We start from the raw sequence: 19,338 nt of genomic DNA, 5'->3' as shown, positions 1-19,338 counted from the left end.
GGAGGTATATTCGCTTGGGAAGATCAGGCAAGCTTATATACTAGTGGAGTAAGTTTACGTCGAAGGTGGTGCAAGGTAAGACGAGAGCGAGCACTGGGAGCTCGAGGACCTTTCGCAAAGTAACTTATGGAATATTGATCTTCGAGGGGAAGAAGATCAAGATCGAGGACAGAAGAGCTCCCCTTTACATACTTCTACAGAAATCTATTTATATCCTTCGAGGTCCAACTGGAGGTCCAGCTGTCGGGGTGGCATTACTGGCGAGATTTACTGAGATACGTATGGCGGTAATCTGGATATAAATATGCGTTCATTGTTTTTATTGCGATTTCGGCGGATAGAGGGACAGCAACAGCCAACAAGCAAACGCAGCAGTTGTGGCAGCAGCAGGCAAACCTTTTGTTAAATATTTTTATTTTTTTTAAAAGACGGGGTTTTATTTAACTCTTCCGTTGTTAAGGTCTCGGCCCGATAACCGAGTTAGTTCGTTCGCATCGGGACTCCGTCTTACTGATTTTGCTGAATATTCGGTCCGCCGCCCCTCCACTCGTTTGCCCCTCGGCATAAGACGGTGGGACATGCAGCTTGGCCGGTTAGAAGATGTCCTCGCTGTCGCAATTCGTTAGGGGGGTAAACTTGAATCCTCATTCCACATCGATCATTACTCAGCTTAGTTCACAGTAATTGTCAAGAATAGCCAACGGTACTCAATACAAGATGCCCCGATTCCTCGTGTACGCCCCTGATCACCCTGACTATCTGGAGAAGCGACTCGCTGTTAGGACTGAGCACCTTGCAAGGGCTAAAATTGACGATAATGCTGGTATTGTCCGTGAGTCATCAACCCCCGAGGAACCATTGTAGAGTTAGTAGTGCTTATCATTTGACAGTTTACAGCGGTCCTATCCTTCCTCGCCCGGGCACGAAAGCCCGAGAAGCTTCTCTCCCTGAAGGCACCCCAAACATCGCAGGAAGCTTTATGGTATATAAGATGGACACTCTTGAGCAGGTTTGGGCTAGGCTCAAGGAGGATGTATACTGGCGAGCAGACATTTGGGACAAGGAGAGAATTATTGTTGAAGAGTTGCTTAATTGAAAGTGAGGCCATCTAATGTTCTTGATCAACAACGATCAGCTGCCGAAGTGAATAGCTTTCGCAGTACTTTTTTGATGCAATTAGAAACATGGTGTATATAAATCACTCTATGTTTATCATTTATTGTGTTTAGTTATTTGTAGGGCATAATTCCCTCTTCCGAATAAGACTTTACCTGTTGTAATGTGTCTATGGATGCATAAAGAAAAGGAGACTATCGTAGAATCTAAAAGAAAGAAGCCACGCAACTCCGATCCCACCACGCCACAAACGATCTCTCCCAGAACTCCGTACCTCAGGCTCCCATCTTCTCGCTCATTCAACATTACCAAGGTGCAATCTCGCCTGCTTGCTCCATAGCTTGATCGAACATGGCTAAAGCGTCGGGTTCTTCAGCCTTGTCAGGAAGACCTGCACTCCCTAATGCACCATCAAATAATCTCTCGTTGAACATCACATGTCCAGAAGGAGTCTGCTGTCCTTCGCCAGCCCACTGTCGCATACTAGGCAGCTCCTTGTCTTCCTGCTTCTCGTGAGTAACATAGGCGCCAGCGATAATGTCTCCCGGCGCTCGCTCGGGAAGCGACCCGTTACCTACGTGAGAAGTCTCCATAAGAGAGGAAAGGTGATACTCCGTTTGCTCTGGAACTCCTCCCTCCAAATCATAGTGAGTGGCGTAGTACTCCCCTTCAAAAGGATATCCCGCTTGCCGTTGGGCCGCCTCCGGATCTACGTTTGTCTGATCCCAATACTCCATACTTGGAGCATGCCATTCGTACCCGTTTTCGACAGCCATCATACCGTTAATGGGAGGAAGTCGGTATATATCACTTCCGTGGCCTGATGCCGTAGAAGGGGCCCCATACATCTCCCCGGAGTACCCTGCAACTTGTACAGGCCTGTTATCGAGACCATATCCTAGCTGAATGTAAGAATCCAAGGCGTATTGCATCCCTGGATGAGTATGGCCGTGCCCAACCGTCGTTCCCATGGCATCGATACCAGAATGATACCGGTAGTCATTCTCAGCTGCAGCAGTCGCAGCAGCGGAAGAAGCTAGACGGGCGTTGGCAGCATTGTAGAGAGACATGCTCAAGAGATTGGATCCCAGTAGATTTTGCCTCATCTGTTTGGCTCTAGCTTGGGCCCGTTGGGCTCTAATTGCACCCTTAGAAAGCTGTCCTGTTTCCCGGCGGCGTCTATTAGGCAAAGCAGAAGGATTATTAGTTCTTACTCTTGTAGTTTGTGTATAACTAAACTACCTTCTGCTTCCCCTGGAGCTTTCGCCGTCACTCTCGCTTGCCTCACTTCGCGTAACCAGCTGCTCTTTAATTTCCTTCTCTAGCTCATTTCCTGCTTTGCCTTTGATAAGAGCTTCCGCCACGGCATCTACCTTCTCGTCTTCGGCTGGATCTTTGCGCACTCGACGACGGATAATGTCTGTTCGGCGAAAGACCGGCTGATAACGGTACCCAGGATATTTGCGCTGGTGTTCCTCTTTCTCAATGCGAGCTTGTTCCTGGAACTTTTGACGCACTTCCAGAGGCGCCTCCTTCCACATCTTGGCTGCCTACAGGACCCGCACATATATAAGGATGAAAACCCAAATAAAGTTTCAATCACTTACAACCACTGAGATGTTTTGGTGTTTAACCTCAACACTGGGAGGGATCAAGTTCGAATCGGTGATGTGCTTTCTAAACAAAATGAAGGCGTTTCTGGCCCTTTTAATGTGACCTTCCGGTTGCTAATAATACTATCAGGCTGGTTGCGTTGAATAAGTACAGTCGACATACCTTCCTTGCATGACTTTTCTTCTTCGGAGGAGGCGGCACCACGTCATCTTTTCCTCCTCCAGCTTCTAGTTCACTCTCTGAACTTGTTGAGCTTATTCCAACAACCCCGGCAATGCCATCATGATCGCTAGCGCCAGTGCTGTGTATCGATTCGATGTTCCTGTTATCGAAATTATTTGGCCATTCAACTCCCGCATGCGGTCCACCGGTAAAGGAAGAAGCTGGGGACTCGGCTTCCGAGGAAGGCGGCTGAGTAGAAGGAAGGGAAGGGAGTGTAGTGTTTAGAGGCCAGAGGTGAGCTGCAACGGTATTGGCTTGGCTGGCAGTATTTGTGAAGTCTGGTAGCCACGAAAAGTCATTTGCGGTTTCTGCACTTCCTTGAACAGCATCTTGAGTTCTACTCTGAGGAGAATCAGCCTGTTCGACGTTGAATGGGTCAGTGAGGTGCTTCAGTAAGGGGTCAATTGAGTCTTCAGCCGATAATGTCTCCGCGTAATTATGTAAGAGGATTTGGTCAGTCTTCTCTGGGGACGTCGAAATAGATTTCTCTTGGGCTTGGAGCTGAATCATGATAGCTTGTTGGGGAGGGGATGCGGAGGGTGTGTGACAATTTGATTTATCAGAAAACTGTTCGATGGTGGGAATCTGACAAGAAGAGGGAGGAGAGCTCAAAGGGGACGAAGTCTGACATCGCTTATCTGCCCGATCGTTGTTACTAACAGCCTCACCGTTGAAATTCTGAGCACTCACTATCATTCCCACCATTTAAGCTGCTCTCAACGCCAACTGAGCTGGTAATACAATGTCCAGTTGTCATTATCGTCGAGATTTTTGTGTCTAGGATAATATGTTATGATATAGTGGCAAAGGGAGTAATCGATGATCTACTGAAAAGAGCTGGAGGTTGTTCAGCAGGGCGCTTGCTTTCTCTTGCTGTTCGGTCTACTCGATACAGAATCGTAGTGTTAGTAAATATTGTGGGGTTGGTAATCCGTTCAATTACAGTCAGTTACAGTGGTACGTAAGTGATCTTTTCTCTCAGGACATAAAATGTTTCGAAAATGAAAGGTTGCTTTCTCTGTTTATACCATCTCAATTGCTGGTCATCCCATATCAAAACCCGACTCAACAAACTTCCTTTGGGCATTCCCCCCTTTTCTCTCCACGAGCTGTGAAGGCCTATACACAAAGGATAGATTTTCCCCATATGAACAAAACCTGGAAAACCCAATATAGAACAAGGGTCTGGGAAGGAAGGAGGGTGTGTGGAGGGGCGAAGATCAAGCTAGCCGGGGGCGGAAGGGTTTCTGGGATAAAGGATCTTTTGAGGCTTTCTCGAGAGAGTGCTTGAAGAAACTGAAAAAGATCCTTTGTCCTACCAAGATAGGACCAACGTTGAACAGGATAGCAGGGTCTAGGCCACATATTCTGACTAGACAAAATTGTTGCCGGAATATCAGGTTGTCACCAAGCGATGCCAAAGGTTCAACAGATAGACCGGTCATGATGGGATAAAGGACACACGGTCTTTGTTAATAGGCGCCTCCTAATAGTCATGACTCGAATTACGAAGGCCAATGAAGGAGCGACGGCCAAGCGGATACTTAATAGGGAGATAATAAGGAGTACGCCGCACTATGCTTCTTAGCGGTCTGCGTACGCTTAAACTAAGGGAAATGGCAGTAGCGGATAGTCGCCGATGGCGAGATTCCTATGGCAGGACCATTTCTTGACAAAATGAGTTCTGAAAGCTTGACCCACAGTAATGCAGATCACTCAATGGTAATTAATGTCTCCAGTGACGCTGAAGAGCAAGAGCAAATGGACCAAGGCGTTCCTGGATCAAGTTACAGGCTCCTAAATTTCTATGCCCATGATAATGGAATTACGAACGGCCTTTGTCAGTTCATTGACTCTGCGGTGAACAAGGGGTTGCGTGATATTGGAAGTGCTAATCCTTTTTGCATGCCATGCAATGATTGTTTTCGTTCCACTCATTCCATTTTTCTTCAACTTGTGATTCGTACAAGCCTAATTCTTATTCCTGCTTTCCAATGGGAGATTCACCCTTCGCTTCAGAGTCCATGGCGACTTCAGGAACATTTGCCTTCTGTAAAGAGCACCAACGTCAGCTTATGGTTCAAATTCCAGATCTTTTTTGAATGGGATTATTTACCGCAGCTTGAACGATGCTATGCTTGATGTCCTCAGCACTAGGGGTTCCCTCCTCGGAGTCCTGCTGCTTCTGCTCAGACCCCTCTTCCTTCTTTTCTTCGGTCTTTTCCTCTCCCTTGTTGGCATCGTCGGCAGATTTCTGCACCTGGGCGGTTTCGTTGGCATTCGCACCGCCAGACTTGGCCTCAGCCTTCTGATCCTCGCTGGCCTTATCGCCCTTGCCCAACTTCTTGGAAGGGATTTCACTGGCAGGCTTATCGGCCTTGGGGTTCACGTCCTTGGGGTCGTCAGAGGCCTTGTTGGTGGACATGTCAGCGTTTGTGTAGCAGATAGAAACAAACGGTAACAGAATTACAACTTACTACTGCACTCTCAATGGTGTGGCTGGACTGAAGGTTTTCTTCACCGAGGGTAGCCTTAGGTGCGTGTTCGTTGATCTCATCCTTCTCCTGAGAATGAGGCTCAACGTGCTTCGCCGCGTCTCTTCCAGATGGGAAAAGAATGAAAGCACCCTATTACCCATTATCATGTTAGCTATGTCCGGAAACTTTAGAAATTCCCTCACAAGAGTACCGAACCCAACAGCAGAGCCAATGATCCAAGGGGTATCGCTGCCAATCTTGGGTCCGGCAGAGGATGATGCGGCACGTCGAGCGACGTGGCGGGTGAGCGTGCGCGGGACGGAGAGACGGGCAGTGAAGCGAGCAGCAGTCCTGAACGACATAGCTGATGTGTTGTTTATGGGAGTAACCGGTGGATTGTGGTTCGATGAGAATGGGGTTTCTGGAAGGTGATGGAATGGGATCAACCGCTGACTGGGAACAAGGACTCGACCTGGGCGGGTGGGCGAGAAGGGCATTTATTTAAGTGGCTGCGTCATCCTTCAATCATCATTTATTGGGCGGCATTGTCCGGTTAAATGACGTAATCCTCTTCCTCCAATCAGTCATCATCCTCACCCATCAGTTATCCCAGCTTCCGGTGCCTGCCTCCGTCTTCGGCCGCCTAATATCGGGTCATCAGACAGAAGAGGGCAGAGATTGACTCTTGGATGAAGAGAAAATATGACTCGACGATAGTGGAAGAATGATATGGGTGGTGGAAGCATGGAGCAACAACGCGAAAGGCTGCTCTTAATTAACTCATACATGCCCCCAGCCTGATGAAAGAGTTGTAGAGCCATAGCTGATACTCAAGTTAACGAACAAGATAAATGGGGCATGATGGTTGCTGCTGTTAAATTGGTTGCTTGAGGGGCATTCAATTTCCTGGTGGGAACAACTATAATCAGGTTTCAAGTTCCAGGCCCTTTTTGTATTCTGGGCTACTGGGCGGTGGAAGCGTGGTGGTGGGGCCTTCGTCGCAGGTGGACATGTCCGCCGGATCGTCATCACTCCTCGTACTATTATGTTGTTCATTCTCGCGCAACAAGTGCATTCCGTTTAACAAGTTCACAACTGGGCAAGTACCATCGAGCAGCATCTTGCACTATAGCCAATGGGAGTTCACAGGTAGACCCAAATATGGACAGTAACGCAGAGGCAGGTCCCTCCACACTGCGTCCACATCGATCATCGCCGCCCTCGACACCGACACCTTTAACGCCTACGTCTGTTAGAGCGAAACGACGTTCATGGTTCGGCTTGGCTTCTCCAGTGATCCCACTTTCGAAAGAAAAGGCAAAAGATAAGCGCCGTGGAAGTTCTAACGGCACTGAGGAATTAGAGCTCGGCCCAGTATCGAACGGGCGGGACAATGAGACCGTGAAAGGAGGTAGACGAGAGGATGCGCACGAGGAAGAGCTGAGAGAGAGAACAGGGCACGAAGGCGACGATTTGCTAACGATTGATGGGGATCTGGAAAAGACTGTTAAAAAGAAAAAGCGAAAGTCTGGTGGTGCCGACGAGCCCCTGGTACTGAGGATGGAAGATTTGGGTCATAAAACACCTGCGAGAACGATGTCTGAAAAGACGTTAACGGTAAACGATGTGATGAAAACAGTAAGTCATCTAACATTTAACCACCCTTAATCCTGGTTCATCTGCTGACATACCTCTTACAGCCACATGCGTTAACTACATGGACTTTCTCTCGCACGGCGAGCGACCGCGATCCTTTCAGCACCCCTGATCTACCGTCAAATCCAGGACCCGACAGCTCACTTTTCAACAAACTTGAGGAGGAGCTTCTCCTCAACCCAGCACCAAGATCCTCATCCCTAAATTCGGTACCATCTCCAATTACCTCTTCCCATAGAGATAAAACTCAACCCCCTTTACCTGTCGGCATGGACAGACCGTTGCCGCCGTTGCCGCCCCCAACACCTGATAGTAAGGGATTGAAAGAGCCTAAAGCTCCTTCCGAAATTTTTATCACCCCCAGCAGTCCACAAGAACCCAAGGCTACCAGAAGAGCACATGAAGAGCGGCGTAGCAGGTCTATTTCGGGACGGCCCAGAAGCCATTCACGAGGCAGAGCTTCCAGCGCAGAGCCCTCAAAACCTCTTGGTTTGGGATTACCTTCAGTCATCTCGGGAAGATCTCGGTCTGTATCGCGCTCACGGCCATCTTCCAGATCACCTTCTGTATCTGTTCAAAGCCCGTCCCCTCCGCCCGTTCCCTTAAAACCGCAATCAGTATCGTCGCCATTTCCATCTCGTCCGGGGACTCCCAATCATAAAATTACTTTTGCAGAGCCCGAAGTCACAAAACCACAAGGTTTGCAAAAGGAAGATGAATCTGACAAAAAGACAAGAATCAAAAGAGCGAGAAGTTTATCGGGATTGTTTGGCAAATCACCGCCAGTGGTATTATCCGCCAAAATGGGGGATCCCGTCCAAGATGATGACCAGAAGAATGGAGAAGAGGAGACAAACGGTGATCAAGGAGGCGGCGGAAAGCTTGGGGTGCTAGAATGGTTAGGAATGAAAAAGACTGTGAGGCGAAAAGCTTCAGAGACGAGGCTCAGGGAACCGGCAAGTGAGCTGGATGACGTCCAGAACGTTGCTGGTGATACATCTAGATTCCCAGAAGATCAGGCTCCTAACAAGGGAAATATAGACCTAGTCAGTGAGGGTGATCAGTACAACGGACAAACCGACCTTCCACCCCCTCCTACCACTAACGCACCACATGGTACTCCCAAGAGATTGAATAGCTTATTCGCTCGCCGATCATCTGCGAAAAACGAGGAAGAAGCAGAGCCGCTGTCAATTATGGTTGTTCCTAGGGCTATTCATAGCTCTGAATGTTCGACACGCCCGCTGACGAACGCTTCCCAATCTTCTCTGCAAGTTCCTGCCGTCGATCCATTCTCACCTGATGGAAGCAACACGTGGACATCCAGTCCAGGCATTGAGATTGAAGAGATGGTCTTCAGCCCTGGTAGTAGTGCTCATTGGGGACCTGGGATACGCCCTTGGATGGAAACAAGGCAACATAACGTCACTTCGAGGTCGTCGTTATCTTGCGCTCTGGATACGCCAGTGCAAAAGTCCGAATCTTCCAAAGCGCCTGCTAAAGCACAGGGAGGGCGAGTCAGGTCATTTTCTGATGGGCCTTTGCCACAACAACCACCCGATCACTCTCCAGCTCCCTCTCAACCTGCCTCAGATAGTCCTTCTCCCTCTCCCTCAACGGGCCTCAAAACACCTGTACGACCCAGAATGGACAGCAGGACAGGCTCCAGCAACTCAGCGATCGTAGGGAGAATGAAAAGTGTGTTCTCCAAGTCCTCAAACCGGAGCAGGAGTAACAGTCTTTTACGCCAGGATGCCAGCGATGTTGACGAGTTTGGGGGAGTGGCCAGCCAACGTATGCGACTCTCGGCGTCGGCCTCTTCTATGAGGCCTTATGATACCGCGGGAGGTCACGTCATAATGGAGGACAGCGTCCATCTGGAATCACAGCAGGAAAAAAATCACACAGTTGGAAGAGTGTCAAGTTCGTCAATGACACCTTCTCTTTCATCCAATGCGTCTTCTACGAAACATTCAGTCCTCGGAGATCCTCTTCATACCCACAAAATAGCATCACGTCGAAGCAGAGCTCGAGCGTCAACTGTATCTCTTGCGCCAACTTCGTACCATTTTGCGCCGCCTTCGCCAAGCACTTTTCCCATCTCTGCAACGCCACCTCGCCGCCAAAGCACAATACGTCGTCTTTCTAATGGACTATTTGGATCAGCATCCTCGTCGCCCCAACATTCTGCTCTATTTCCTCTTCCGCCTAGATCCAACGGATCTACTTCATCAGTAGCTACAGGTGCGCAGATATCTGGTCAAGGCTGGGAGGATGGGTCCACTGGAGTGTTAAGTCCCGGTGCTAGCCCAAGGCCCAGCTTAGGTAGTCTAGCCGTTAAGACCAATGCTATGAAACAAGCTGATGTACCGGAAGGAGAAGAATCGCCCAGGGAATGGTTGGAGAGGGCTCTCAGTGCTGTTGGGAGGTGCGAAATAGCCAATGTGCTGGCGTCTAGGTGAGCTACTTTACTTCCTCGGTCAAATACTCACCAAAGCTGAACTGGAATATAGCGGCGATGCTCTTCACGTGGAAGCATTACAGATGTTCATGTCAACGTTCAACTTCACTCATAACGCTCTGGACGTCGCTTTGAGGAAACTGCTTATGCAAATCTCTCTTCCGAAAGAGACACAGCAGATCGATCGTGTAATTGAAGCGTTCGCAAAACAATATGAAAGGTGTGAGCCCGGTCTCTTCGGCGAAAAAGGTAAGTAAGGCCATGTTATTTCATATGACAACTAACAGGTCTTCCAGACAACGCATATGTCCTTGCATTCTCGATGATGATGCTTCACACCGATGCCTTCAATAAGCATAACAAGAATAAGATGTCCAAGGCAGATTATGTGCGCAATTCACGCATGGAAGGCGTGCCATCTTTCGTGCTAGAAGCTTTCTATGACAATATCACGTTTACTCCGTTTGTCTTCATTGAGGACGACTCTGATCTGAAGCGCACATCTGGGCGTACAACTCCGTTGAATTTTGGGCCGTCTACTCCGACGTTCTCTGCCTTCTTGAACGGCTCTAATCCTCCCAGCAAGTCCTCCAACAAAATTGACGTGTACGATCTTATCGTGCGAGATATGCTTGATCAATTGAGAGTTGATGTGGAGAAGGAAATACCGGCTGAAAATCCATTTTCTTGTCTTGGAACTAGACCAATCCTTGATTTCGAAGGGTTGAGCAAGGCTTTTGCTTCTGCGCATAGCCTTTCAATTCCTGTACCCCAGCAGAAGACAGCAAGGAGGAACACACTCATAACATCAGGAAAGAAGCAAGCGGCGAAACAAGAGAAGGAGTTGGACATGGCTCTGCGAGTAACAAAAGTCGGGCTAATATCTCGAAAAGGTTAGTGGTGGTTGGTTATTTTCAGAGCACGGGAGGGAAAAGGATAAAACTGATTCTGCCTTCTCAGATGAAGCTTTTAGCGAAACGGGCAAGAAAAATCGCAAATGGAAATCTTGGAGCGTTATCCTCACTCAATCACAGCTACTTTTTTTTAAAGACCCTATGTGGGCTTTGACACTGCTTGAGCAAGCTAGGGCGACATCGGAAAATGACAAGGATGGTCAACTGCTCCTCCCACGAATGGCTTCTTTCAAACCAGATGAAGTATTCCCCGTCAAGGACTGCATTGCAGTTTTCGACAAGAGTTTCACTGCTGTGAGTGTATCAAAGTCTAATCCGGAAATGCTGACGTGTTTCAGTATCCAAACACCTTTCGTTTCGTTATCTCTCAGCACCAACAATATCTTATGCAAGCTCGGGACGAACTTGAGATGAATGAGTGGATCACCCTCATCAATTACGCCTCAGCTTTTAAAAGTGCCGGTATCAAGATGCGACGTGGAACAATGCGCAAGGACCAAGCGGTATTGGCGGGCGCTGCTGCTGCTGCGTCTCATAGAAGGGACATGCGTGAGGACCGTTATGACTCTTCGGACGGAGCATCTACCCCAGGACGAGTTGCTGTATTTAGGGGCGTGGACCAAACGAGTCAAGAAAAAACACCGGCCCACCTAAAAGGTGATGGTGTCAGAGGCGTAGATATTGACGGTGCCAACGACAGTTTGCAGGAAGGTGAGCAACTGGAAGAGGTATTCGGCGTCGTCAAAGCGGAGCTGGCGGCTGGTAGAGGAGGCGCAAAGACTGTGGGCACGGCTAGGCAGCCAGATAGGTCTTACAGCCATGCTTCCCGTTTAGCCATTATCCAGGTAATTCCCTCCGCAAGCAACCATATGCAGTAACGCTGACAATTCTCTTTAGAACCATCTTCGAATTCTTCGTGAGAAGGTGGTACCGATTGAATCCTCCATTCAATCCTCTCTCTTGCTTGCTCGCAACGTCAACATCCTAACTCCTTTTCAAAAGTCTACTCGTGACCGTCTTGCTTCCACTATTCCTTCATTGGCTCGGCGCACCAGGACTGAACGCATCTTCCTCTCAAAGGTGCAATTTTGGATTAATGTCCTCGAGTATGAAGCGGATCGCGCTGAACGAGAGTGGAAAGAAGTGCGACACCTGGCATTACAGGCAGCAGCAAGAAGTATGCGTGAAGATGGAGTTAGTGGCGTTGTTGAGGACGTCGCAAGAGATGAGGAGGGCGGAGATCGCGGCGTACCAGTCCTGTCTCTCCCTAACAGCGGGGATGAAGATGTGGAAAACGAGGCAACGCATTTGAGCATGAGCCCAGGAGAACTGCCAATCATGTTTCGAAGACCAAGCAATGGACCCGATAATGCTAGGTATCCTACTTCTCGTGATACAAGCTCTAGTCGCGTTGCCAGCCTCCTTGAAGAAAGGGGAGGGGATAGACGTCAAACTGTTTCATCCGACTACTGGCTCAGTCCACATGAGACTGAACGGCTGTCGAGTGATGTGGAAAGTGCCCATTCAAGAACCGGTACTCCAGACATGGGTCTTAACGGATATGACGGCTCAAGGAGGGAGCGAAAAGATAGCGAAGCAGGGCGATCGAGTGGTCGAAACACGCCAATGATGTTTGTCATGGAAAGCCCGATGGAAATTGGATACGAAGAGATAAACCATGAAAGGTTTTTCGAGTATACACCTGTCAACCCCCAGAATGGAAAAGAGACTGGGAAGAAGAATGAATCGAGAGACAGTTGTGAGGAAGGAAAGAAAGAAGAGGCGGAGGATTGGCAAGATACGAAAGCTGCGAAAAAAGTGTCGCTAGTGCGGCCAGGCGAGATGAGTGATTGGGAGAGCATGCGCAAAGTCAGCCCTGGAAACAAAGGTTAGGTGAACAAATCGACAGTTTTGTATCATAGTCACGAAAGGAGATGTCTTACGATAATCACACATATATATCTGTCTACGACGAGGTATATCAGGCATATCATCACGCATGGGTGCAAAAGATCGTAGTGACATTATAGTTATAGGTTGTCATGCTTTTTTTTTCATGAATATGTTGTTAGAATGCCACGATATGCAGCAGGCTATTATTATTCTCGGCGACCGATCTTGCAGGGCTACCGGACTTTGACTTTCCAAGAACAACGTCGAACGGAGATCGTATGGACTCCATAAGTTCCTTCTTCAACCGCGTCGAGCGTCAAGACCCTGTTCATTCGTCTCGTCATTATTACTGCTATGTACATCAATACATATTCCCTTGGCCCAGCTTTTCCTACTAATATCATTATCATCCACTGTAGTGTATAGCATACCTTTTCAACATACCAGCGAAAGGCTGAATTTATTATCCCTCTTTGGTCCACAGACTGCAGAACCATCCATATAACCTCCTGGTACCATGCCCAAATCCGATTTTGAACGGCTGGCTGAGTGGAGGACACTCGGTGCGAGACATTCTGAAGAGACTGTACAGCTCGCTAAGCGAGTCTTGTTAAGCGGTAATGCTGGAGATCAAGGTGAAGACTAAATCGTGTTTGTGCTGTTGTTCCGGGCTGATAGCATCTTTCAGAATGGGCCATCAGGGAACAACTCGCCATCGCTGCTCTTGATCTGGGTCAGACATTGTTAGCCTCAGTAAGCATCCCCGGCTGTTCCAGAAAATATGCCAGGGTCTAATGAATCATTTGTAGGAGCAAATTGAGACGCTGTATGGGAAGTTTCCTGGCTCACCTCGAGTGCGGATTCTGGATGGGTTGAAATTTGAGGCCGATGGAGACGTCTCGCGGGCTAGGGCGGTATATGAGGCCCTTTTGAAGGAGGACGAGACAAACATTGTGAGTACCCCATAGTGCAAGCAGACTACATATCTGATGTCTTCGTTTGTTCACATAGACTGCCCATCAACGTATCATATCTCTTGCTCTCCCATCCCTTTCCGCTATTCCTCTGCTCCTCTCTTATCTTGATGTTTTCTATTCCGATCCCGCCGCTTGGTCATTATTGGCAGATTTGTACTCCGAACAAGGTCTTTATTCTCAAGCACTCGGTGCTTTGGGACATTTATCCGTCATAAATAGCTGGGATGACGGTGTAGTCAGACGTTGCGGTGAAGTGGCGTATACTTTGGGGTGAGTTTTATATATTGTGTACATACGTGCCATATCTAACTAGGATATCACAGGGATTATCATTTGGCTTTGAAGCATTTCCTTAGAGCATCCGAAATGCAAGGCGGCAAGGAAACTAATGTGAACACGCGTCGTACAAGAACGTGGTGGGGAATCAAGTTGGTACGTCCCAATATCTGCCAGTTTGTATCCAATGGACTCATTCGACTTAATACAAGGCTATTCAACGGTTATTGGACTCTCCAAACTTAGAGACTTCTGTTCCCGCGGATCTTCAAACGTCTGAAAAACATTTGCGACTGTTGGATGAGCTGGCGACAGAGCGGCTATTAGACGCAGGAGGCCAAGGACTTGACGTGCGTCGGAAAGTCCTCGGCGAGAAAGCTTTGAGACGATGATAGAAAATCCTTCAATCATTTTTTAAGGGAAGTAAAAGTTGGAAGTCCTGATGTGATATACATACATGTAGTTCATATATAGGTTATGAAGGTTGCATAATCAACCAATGTATATGGATGGAGCTTGACAACCCTGGGCATTCTACCGAGATTACGCCAAACAAAGTTGGAAACATCAGAAATTATCGAGCCGTATTTTCCAAACTCTTACAATCCCATCCATTGAGCCAGAGGCATCTCTCTCTTTGTGTATCATAGACAGTACTGTAGACTATATCTCATTATTGAGCCTTTTTTCCTATCAATCAAGTCGGGATGATCACTGTCAATGAAAGATGAAGACAAACAGTGTCATCGGGAAGCAGGTCTTCATCCGGCTGAGGTAGTCTCCATACTCGAAGCGTGGCATGCCCCGACCCGGGCACAATCAGGGGCGCATCTGGCTGATGGGTCTGTGTCTTTCGTCCCAAGCCGGCTCTACAATTTGCACACACGTGACGGTATCCGTGTGCCCTAGGAATGCATATAGGCTGTCCTCATTCCTAAGTTCTACGCCCTGCTATTTCTGTTGGTGGAGCCGCTCACGAGAGTAGCGTCCTCGAATTGAAAAGACCAAACGCCACATTTGCCCCAGCAGTACCGCAATTGACCATGCTGATTACACCGTGATCCGACGCAGCTACACTTTTGTCTTCGTTACATTGGATACTGGGATAACATTCGCAGGGGCTTCTCCAACAAATGCGCGGTGCTTGCGCGGTGCACAGCACCGCTCTATTTCACCGTCGGATTGGCCTTGACGTTGGCCCTGAATGAACATGGAAAACGAAACTGGTCGTTGCATCGAGTCGGAGTCCGGGAGCGAGAGCGACTTGCTGCTTTGGTTCAGAGTTGGGACGTACAAGTGGGATCCTGTGTTCGAAAGTCAGGAAATTATAACTTGAGAACGCACATTGAACAGAATATGAACCGATGTGTGACGAATAAATGATGTTTTGAGTGGTGAGTGATAGCCGGCGGCCGGGAATGGGCGTTGGGCGCGTATCGATGTGTGCAGGCATATCCGTCATCTATCCTCCCATGTCCAACTCCACTCTGCTTAGCGTATTACTCTGTTCCCACACCCACCAGCATGTCCGATCCTCAATTTGACATATCCCACCTATCTGCAGCTGCAATTTCCATAGAAGGCAGGCATTTTATCGACTCGCACGGGAGAGTCTTACACCTGCGGGGTGCCAACGTTTCCGCTGCAAGCAAAGTGTGAGTCCGCGTGCATCATTGTTTCTTATGAACGCGTTGCTCTTTGTTGCTCCTCCAAAAGTTGTTAATCGTCCATGTTATGGGTAGACCTGCGTTCCCTGCGCCTAAAATTCACGATCATGCGCAGGCCAATTATGTCGGAAGGCCGTTCCCGCTGGAGGAGGCTGATGAGCATTGGGCGAGGCTCAAATCATGGGGTTTGACATTTGGTACGTTACTGATTTGGAGGCATTATACAATCGCTGAACTATGTTCGTATTCCTAGTCAGGTTAACCGTAACTTGGGAAGCGCTCGAACACAAGGAAAGGTGAGATCCTAATTTCAGCCGGCCGAGTCGTTTCTAAATGAAATCTAGAGGTGTCTATGACGAAGATTATCTTGCGTACTTGAGGGCGTTGCTTCAAAGCATGGAGCCTTATGGGCTCGTCGCATACATTGTAGGTGCCATACGTCTCTCAAGGCAAATACTCACCATGCCTTGTATCTGTTTAGGCTCTTCATCAAGATGTATGGTCAAGATACTGCGGAGGAGTAAGATTCTGGCGTTACAGTATTAATCTTCTCGTATTTCTGACATGATTTCAGTCTGGGGCACCCGGATGGACGCTAGAAGCGGCGGGGTTTGACCTTTCAAATGAGGGCGAGAATTTGTCCTTGTCTGGTGCCGCCTTCCTTGACGGCATCAAGAGTGGAAGGCTCGCAGGAGAGAGGGGCTTATGGCCAACTGGTGGGTACATCCTCCAATGACTTGCCAAGTCATCGTTGATATGTTATCTATAGGCTACCAAAAGCTGGCTGCGGCTACTATGAAGTAAGTTATTTGTTATATAACACTCAAAGGCCCATATTGAAAAGTTATAGTACTTTATTTTGGGGTGGAGAGACGTTTGCGCCTTCGCTCAGAGTATCCGCCCAAAATGATGGGAAATGGGTGTCTCGCAACATCCAGGTATACTTACAAGACGCCTTCCTTGCTGCTACCGCCAAGCTTGTGAAGGCCGTAGGTGATCTTGAGACAGTCGTCGGTTTTGAAGTAAGGCAAAATTGTTTCACTTGTGCATATTTGACTGACCATCGTGCGTAGCTTATGAACGAACCCCATCCTGGGTTCATTGGTATCCAATCTATTCACGAATGGGTCCGTCTGACAGTCGAAAGTTACCAATTGTAGCTGACAGCAGCGAACAGGACTATACTACTGATCTTCATTTGGGTCAATTCCCCTCTCCGCTTCAATCATTCTCTATGGGTGCCGGCCACCCCACTCCCAATGTACCTGTTTATACTCGTTCTTTCCCTTTCCCAACCCGTATAACATCTCACGTGACGGCCAACCCTGAAGGAGCTTGCGCCTGGGCAAGTAAGGAATGCCCTTGGGAGAAGCATGGTGTTTGGCGGTGGAGTGAAGCAAGGCAGGAGGCTGCTGCTTTGCAGCAAGACTACTTTGTAAAGAACCGGGATGGAGGCAAGGTTGATTTTTACGAAGACTTTTATTTCCCATTTGTGAGAAAGTGGGAGCAAGTGGTCGAAGAGAATACTTCCTCAACCAAGGGATTGAAAGCCAGAATGGTGGAAGCAATTCCCAACGAGCTTTGCCCAGAGTGGAAAGAGGAGTCGCGGCCCAAGAATATGGTCTATGCGCCTCATTGGTATGATCTAAACACATTGTTCAAGAAGAAGTTTGGGTTCATGTCAGTTAATGTTCAAGGCCTTGCTCGGGTGCGTACAACTTAGTTTATTACGGAGATACAGCTGATACCTTCTGTCAGGGCATGTTTATTCTTCGAGCGCTGTATTTTGGCACTGCTGCCGCCAAAGCCAATTATGCTCTTCAGATAAAGACCATCGTCCTTGCTGCTCGACTTAAACTTGGGCCCGTACCTGTGATCTTTGGTGAATGCGGTGTTCCCATGGACATCAAGTAAATGATTCTTCCACCGTTTGCGAAACTTCGAATGTTAGCTGATTAATGCCATAGCAATGAGGAAGCCTTTAGGACGGGAGACTGGAAATGGCAAGAACGGTCTATGGATGCTGTTATTTCTGCGATGGAAGGCGCATTAATGGGATTCAAGTAAGTAGTTCTGTGCATCATAACGTAAGGGCGGCTAACGATACACAGTTTGTGGACCTACAATCCTGCCAATCGCGACGATATTGGTGATGATGTGAGTCTCTTTTCTGCCTGAATTTTAAATGGAAATGCTAATATTATTCAGTGGAATGCGGAGAATTTTTCCTGGTATTCAGAAAGTAATCGCACCAAGCTCCTTCAGGATGCCGAAAAAAGCTCCGACTGTCTTGACGTTGGAGCTCGTCTGTTGAATGTTATTGTTGTCAGTCTCTTTTATAGTTCTCATCTAACCGAAAAGCTAACTTATAGGCAGCGCCCTTACCCGATCGCCACCGCTGGTAACCCAACTTCTCTTGCTTACGACGCAAACGCTTGTACTTTTACATATCGTTTCCGATCTCCTTTGAGGGTGTCAACCGCGGCTCCCACTCCCGAAGAATACACCGAGATCTTCCTTCCTCGTCGCGTATTCCGAAAAGAGTCCACAGAATGGACAGTCACAGCTGGGGGCAAAGTCCATGTTGACTGGGAGAAAGAGCGAGCATTCGTGTGGTTCGAGGACTCAAGTTTGACGGCAGCAAGCATCAAGGAAGACACGAGGTCGCGCCGAATCGATATTTGGGTAACAGGCCAAAAGGTAGAGGAAAGTTGGTCCACTGCACAAATCCTGGTGACAGTGGCGATCTTGCTGCTGGGTGTGCTGGTGGCATATTACGCACAGCTCTACGAATGGGAGAAAGATAAGACGATCTTCCAACACCTGAGGGAGACCAATGGAATGTAGATTTTCATACAATGTGATATATGTATCATTTTATTGCACATATAATTCACTCGTCCAAAAACCCAATTTATGGGATGAGCAAACCATATCTAACCATTTATGCTTTATCCCCCTCAATGATATGCAAACAGCTCTCAATGACGCCCATAGCCTTGTCGCACTCCTCCTTGCTCACAACCAGGGCAGGGACAAGCCTAACGGCATCCTTGCCGGCTGTCAGAAGCAAAACACCCCTCTCCCTAGCAAGCTTGACAAGCTCTCCTGGTTTGCTCTCGTCCTTGAATGCGATACCCCTGATCAAACCCCTTCCTCGAATCTCCTTGATCAGACTAGGAAATAGCTGGGGTAACTTTTCAGCTTTCTTCCCAAGGTAAGCACTTGTGCTTTGAAGATTATCGAGGAACGCGGGAGCAGAGAGACGTTCGAGCACATGGACACCCATCGCACAGGCAAGAGGCTGCCCACCAAAGGTGGTACCATGCATACCGGGGGAGATGGCGTTGGCAATTTTGGAGCGGACCATGATAGCTCCAATGGGGAAACCGTTGGCGAGGGGTTTTGCCATAGTGACAATGTCTGGCTGGGCCGCGGCAGGGAAGCTGGAGTGGGCCCACATTTCACCAGACCTAAAGAGGCCGCACTACGTCGCAAGTGTTAGAGTCAAGAATGATTTCCTAAAGCTACTGCTTACGCACCTGAATCTCATCGTAGATCAAAACAGCGCCAACCTCCTTGCACCTTTTCCCAAGCATTTCAAACCATTCCTTCTTCCCCTCACCAACACCACCTTCACCCTGGATAGGTTCCACGATAACACCGCATGTCTTTTCGTTGACAAGGTCCTTGAGCCTCTCTTCGGACATGTCATTGTACTCTCCAACCTTGACACCGGGAATCAGAGGGGCAAAAGGGGCTTGGTACTTGGGATTGGGGGTGCATGAGAGAGCACCAAGTGAACGGCCGTGAAAGGCATTGGAGAAGCAGACAATGTCACTTTTGTCCTCAGCAATTGTCTTGCCGTAGGCTCGTGCAAATTTTAGAGCACCTTCATTTGCTTCTGTACCAGAGTTGGAGAAGAAAACTCGGCCGCCCTTGTCATCTCCTTCGGCCTTGCCGAGACCCAGGCCGCCATGGGTTCGAGTATTTTCTATCAGGGACTTGGCGAGTTCTCCAGCATGCTCGTTCCAGTAGACATTGCTCGCGTGCCCGATCTTCCCT

The 19,338-nt window shown here is 48.4% G+C and overlaps 7 protein-coding genes across 7 annotated transcripts in view; 4 read left to right on the top strand and 3 right to left on the bottom strand.

The window, feature by feature from the left end:
• Window positions 1-501: 501 nt before the first annotated feature.
• On the top strand, window positions 502-1,309 carry CNA06080 (hypothetical protein). The gene is made up of 3 exons (XM_024656327.1): window positions 502-832; window positions 891-1,098; window positions 1,152-1,309. Exons 1-2 carry the CDS (start codon window positions 718-720, stop codon window positions 1,094-1,096), a joined length of 321 nt encoding a protein of 106 aa, XP_024511969.1. The 5' UTR covers window positions 502-717; the 3' UTR covers window positions 1,097-1,098; window positions 1,152-1,309.
• A 1-nt stretch (window position 1,310) lies between these two features.
• On the bottom strand, window positions 1,311-3,550 carry CNA06070 (specific transcriptional repressor, putative). The gene is made up of 4 exons (XM_566961.2): window positions 2,893-3,550; window positions 2,724-2,843; window positions 2,359-2,666; window positions 1,311-2,295 (listed from the first exon to the last, which is right to left on the bottom strand). Exons 1-4 carry the CDS (start codon window positions 3,460-3,462, stop codon window positions 1,422-1,424), a joined length of 1,872 nt encoding a protein of 623 aa, XP_566961.1. The 5' UTR covers window positions 3,463-3,550; the 3' UTR covers window positions 1,311-1,421.
• A 1,285-nt stretch (window positions 3,551-4,835) lies between these two features.
• CNA06060 (hypothetical protein) lies at window positions 4,836-5,913 on the bottom strand. The gene is made up of 4 exons (XM_566960.2): window positions 5,633-5,913; window positions 5,430-5,579; window positions 5,069-5,362; window positions 4,836-5,002 (listed from the first exon to the last, which is right to left on the bottom strand). The coding sequence occupies exons 1-4, from the start codon at window positions 5,789-5,791 to the stop codon at window positions 4,931-4,933; spliced, it is 675 nt and encodes a 224-aa protein (XP_566960.1). The 5' UTR covers window positions 5,792-5,913; the 3' UTR covers window positions 4,836-4,930.
• A 590-nt stretch (window positions 5,914-6,503) lies between these two features.
• Window positions 6,504-12,569, top strand: CNA06050 (ARF guanyl-nucleotide exchange factor, putative). Its single transcript, XM_566959.2, has 7 exons — window positions 6,504-7,067; window positions 7,130-9,543; window positions 9,599-9,795; window positions 9,843-10,439; window positions 10,507-10,754; window positions 10,799-11,305; window positions 11,358-12,569. Exons 1-7 carry the CDS (start codon window positions 6,591-6,593, stop codon window positions 12,351-12,353), a joined length of 5,436 nt encoding a protein of 1,811 aa, XP_566959.1. The 5' UTR covers window positions 6,504-6,590; the 3' UTR covers window positions 12,354-12,569.
• Window positions 12,570-12,719: 150 nt separating this feature from the next.
• On the top strand, window positions 12,720-14,135 carry CNA06040 (conserved hypothetical protein). The gene is made up of 7 exons (XM_024656326.1): window positions 12,720-12,773; window positions 12,838-12,988; window positions 13,042-13,106; window positions 13,163-13,306; window positions 13,365-13,600; window positions 13,654-13,762; window positions 13,819-14,135. The coding sequence occupies exons 2-7, from the start codon at window positions 12,871-12,873 to the stop codon at window positions 13,996-13,998; spliced, it is 852 nt and encodes a 283-aa protein (XP_024511968.1). The 5' UTR covers window positions 12,720-12,773; window positions 12,838-12,870; the 3' UTR covers window positions 13,999-14,135.
• Window positions 14,136-15,082: 947 nt separating this feature from the next.
• Window positions 15,083-18,138, top strand: CNA06030 (cytoplasm protein, putative). Its single transcript, XM_566957.2, has 15 exons — window positions 15,083-15,261; window positions 15,349-15,470; window positions 15,527-15,569; window positions 15,618-15,699; window positions 15,755-15,793; window positions 15,848-15,989; window positions 16,043-16,073; window positions 16,124-16,295; window positions 16,347-16,400; window positions 16,451-16,981; window positions 17,032-17,183; window positions 17,241-17,336; window positions 17,385-17,430; window positions 17,482-17,598; window positions 17,650-18,138. The coding sequence occupies exons 1-15, from the start codon at window positions 15,131-15,133 to the stop codon at window positions 18,118-18,120; spliced, it is 2,229 nt and encodes a 742-aa protein (XP_566957.1). The 5' UTR covers window positions 15,083-15,130; the 3' UTR covers window positions 18,121-18,138.
• The window catches only part of CNA06020 (expressed protein), a 2,383-nt gene continuing 414 nt past the window's right edge, over window positions 17,370-19,338 (bottom strand). The window contains exons 2-4 of the mRNA XM_024656325.1: window positions 18,816-19,338; window positions 17,640-18,760; window positions 17,370-17,580 (exon numbers count right to left, since the gene is read on the bottom strand). The exon at window positions 18,816-19,338 is cut by the window's right edge and continues 248 nt beyond it. Of these exons, the coding sequence (XP_024511967.1) occupies window positions 18,218-18,760; window positions 18,816-19,338 (1,066 nt within the window). The 3' untranslated portion in view covers window positions 17,370-17,580; window positions 17,640-18,217. The remainder of the gene's footprint in view (window positions 17,581-17,639; window positions 18,761-18,815) is intronic.

This window comes from Cryptococcus neoformans, chromosome 1 (genome assembly GCF_000091045.1).
Source record: "Cryptococcus neoformans var. neoformans JEC21 chromosome 1, complete sequence".
In the NCBI taxonomy this organism is placed as follows: Eukaryota; Fungi; Basidiomycota; class Tremellomycetes; order Tremellales; family Cryptococcaceae; genus Cryptococcus; species Cryptococcus deneoformans.
This window is presented reverse-complemented; position numbering and strand designations above follow the sequence as displayed.

Excerpts from the sequence above, each read along its gene's own strand:
- CNA06080 (XM_024656327.1), top strand. The coding sequence starts at position 718 with ATGCCCCGATTCCTCGTGTACGCCCCTGATCACCCTGACTATCTGGAG. Across the intron at positions 833-890 it reads CGATAATGCTGGTATTGTCC|TTTACAGCGGTCCTATCCTT; the intron begins GTGAGTCATCAA and ends ATCATTTGACAG.
- CNA06030 (XM_566957.2), top strand. The coding sequence starts at position 15,131 with ATGTCCGATCCTCAATTTGACATATCCCACCTATCTGCAGCTGCAATT. Across the intron at positions 17,184-17,240 it reads GGTGTTCCCATGGACATCAA|CAATGAGGAAGCCTTTAGGA; the intron begins GTAAATGATTCT and ends TTAATGCCATAG. Across the intron at positions 17,599-17,649 it reads GTCTGTTGAATGTTATTGTT|CGCCCTTACCCGATCGCCAC; the intron begins GTCAGTCTCTTT and ends ACTTATAGGCAG.
- CNA06040 (XM_024656326.1), top strand. The coding sequence starts at position 12,871 with ATGCCCAAATCCGATTTTGAACGGCTGGCTGAGTGGAGGACACTCGGT. Across the intron at positions 12,989-13,041 it reads CGGTAATGCTGGAGATCAAG|AATGGGCCATCAGGGAACAA; the intron begins GTGAAGACTAAA and ends AGCATCTTTCAG. Across the intron at positions 13,307-13,364 it reads AGGAGGACGAGACAAACATT|ACTGCCCATCAACGTATCAT; the intron begins GTGAGTACCCCA and ends TTGTTCACATAG.
- CNA06070 (XM_566961.2), bottom strand. The coding sequence starts at position 3,462 with ATGATTCAGCTCCAAGCCCAAGAGAAATCTATTTCGACGTCCCCAGAG. Across the intron at positions 2,844-2,892 it reads AGAAAAGTCATGCAAGGAAG|CAACCGGAAGGTCACATTAA; the intron begins GTATGTCGACTG and ends TAGTATTATTAG. Across the intron at positions 2,296-2,358 it reads AGCTCCAGGGGAAGCAGAAG|ACGCCGCCGGGAAACAGGAC; the intron begins GTAGTTTAGTTA and ends TTTGCCTAATAG.
- CNA06050 (XM_566959.2), top strand. The coding sequence starts at position 6,591 with ATGGACAGTAACGCAGAGGCAGGTCCCTCCACACTGCGTCCACATCGA. Across the intron at positions 7,068-7,129 it reads TAAACGATGTGATGAAAACA|CCACATGCGTTAACTACATG; the intron begins GTAAGTCATCTA and ends TACCTCTTACAG. Across the intron at positions 10,440-10,506 it reads CGGGCTAATATCTCGAAAAG|ATGAAGCTTTTAGCGAAACG; the intron begins GTTAGTGGTGGT and ends CTGCCTTCTCAG.
- CNA06060 (XM_566960.2), bottom strand. The coding sequence starts at position 5,791 with ATGTCGTTCAGGACTGCTGCTCGCTTCACTGCCCGTCTCTCCGTCCCG. Across the intron at positions 5,363-5,429 it reads ACACCATTGAGAGTGCAGTA|GCCTCTGACGACCCCAAGGA; the intron begins GTAAGTTGTAAT and ends TCCACCAACAAG. Across the intron at positions 5,003-5,068 it reads ATAGCATCGTTCAAGCTGCG|AAGGCAAATGTTCCTGAAGT; the intron begins GTAAATAATCCC and ends TGCTCTTTACAG.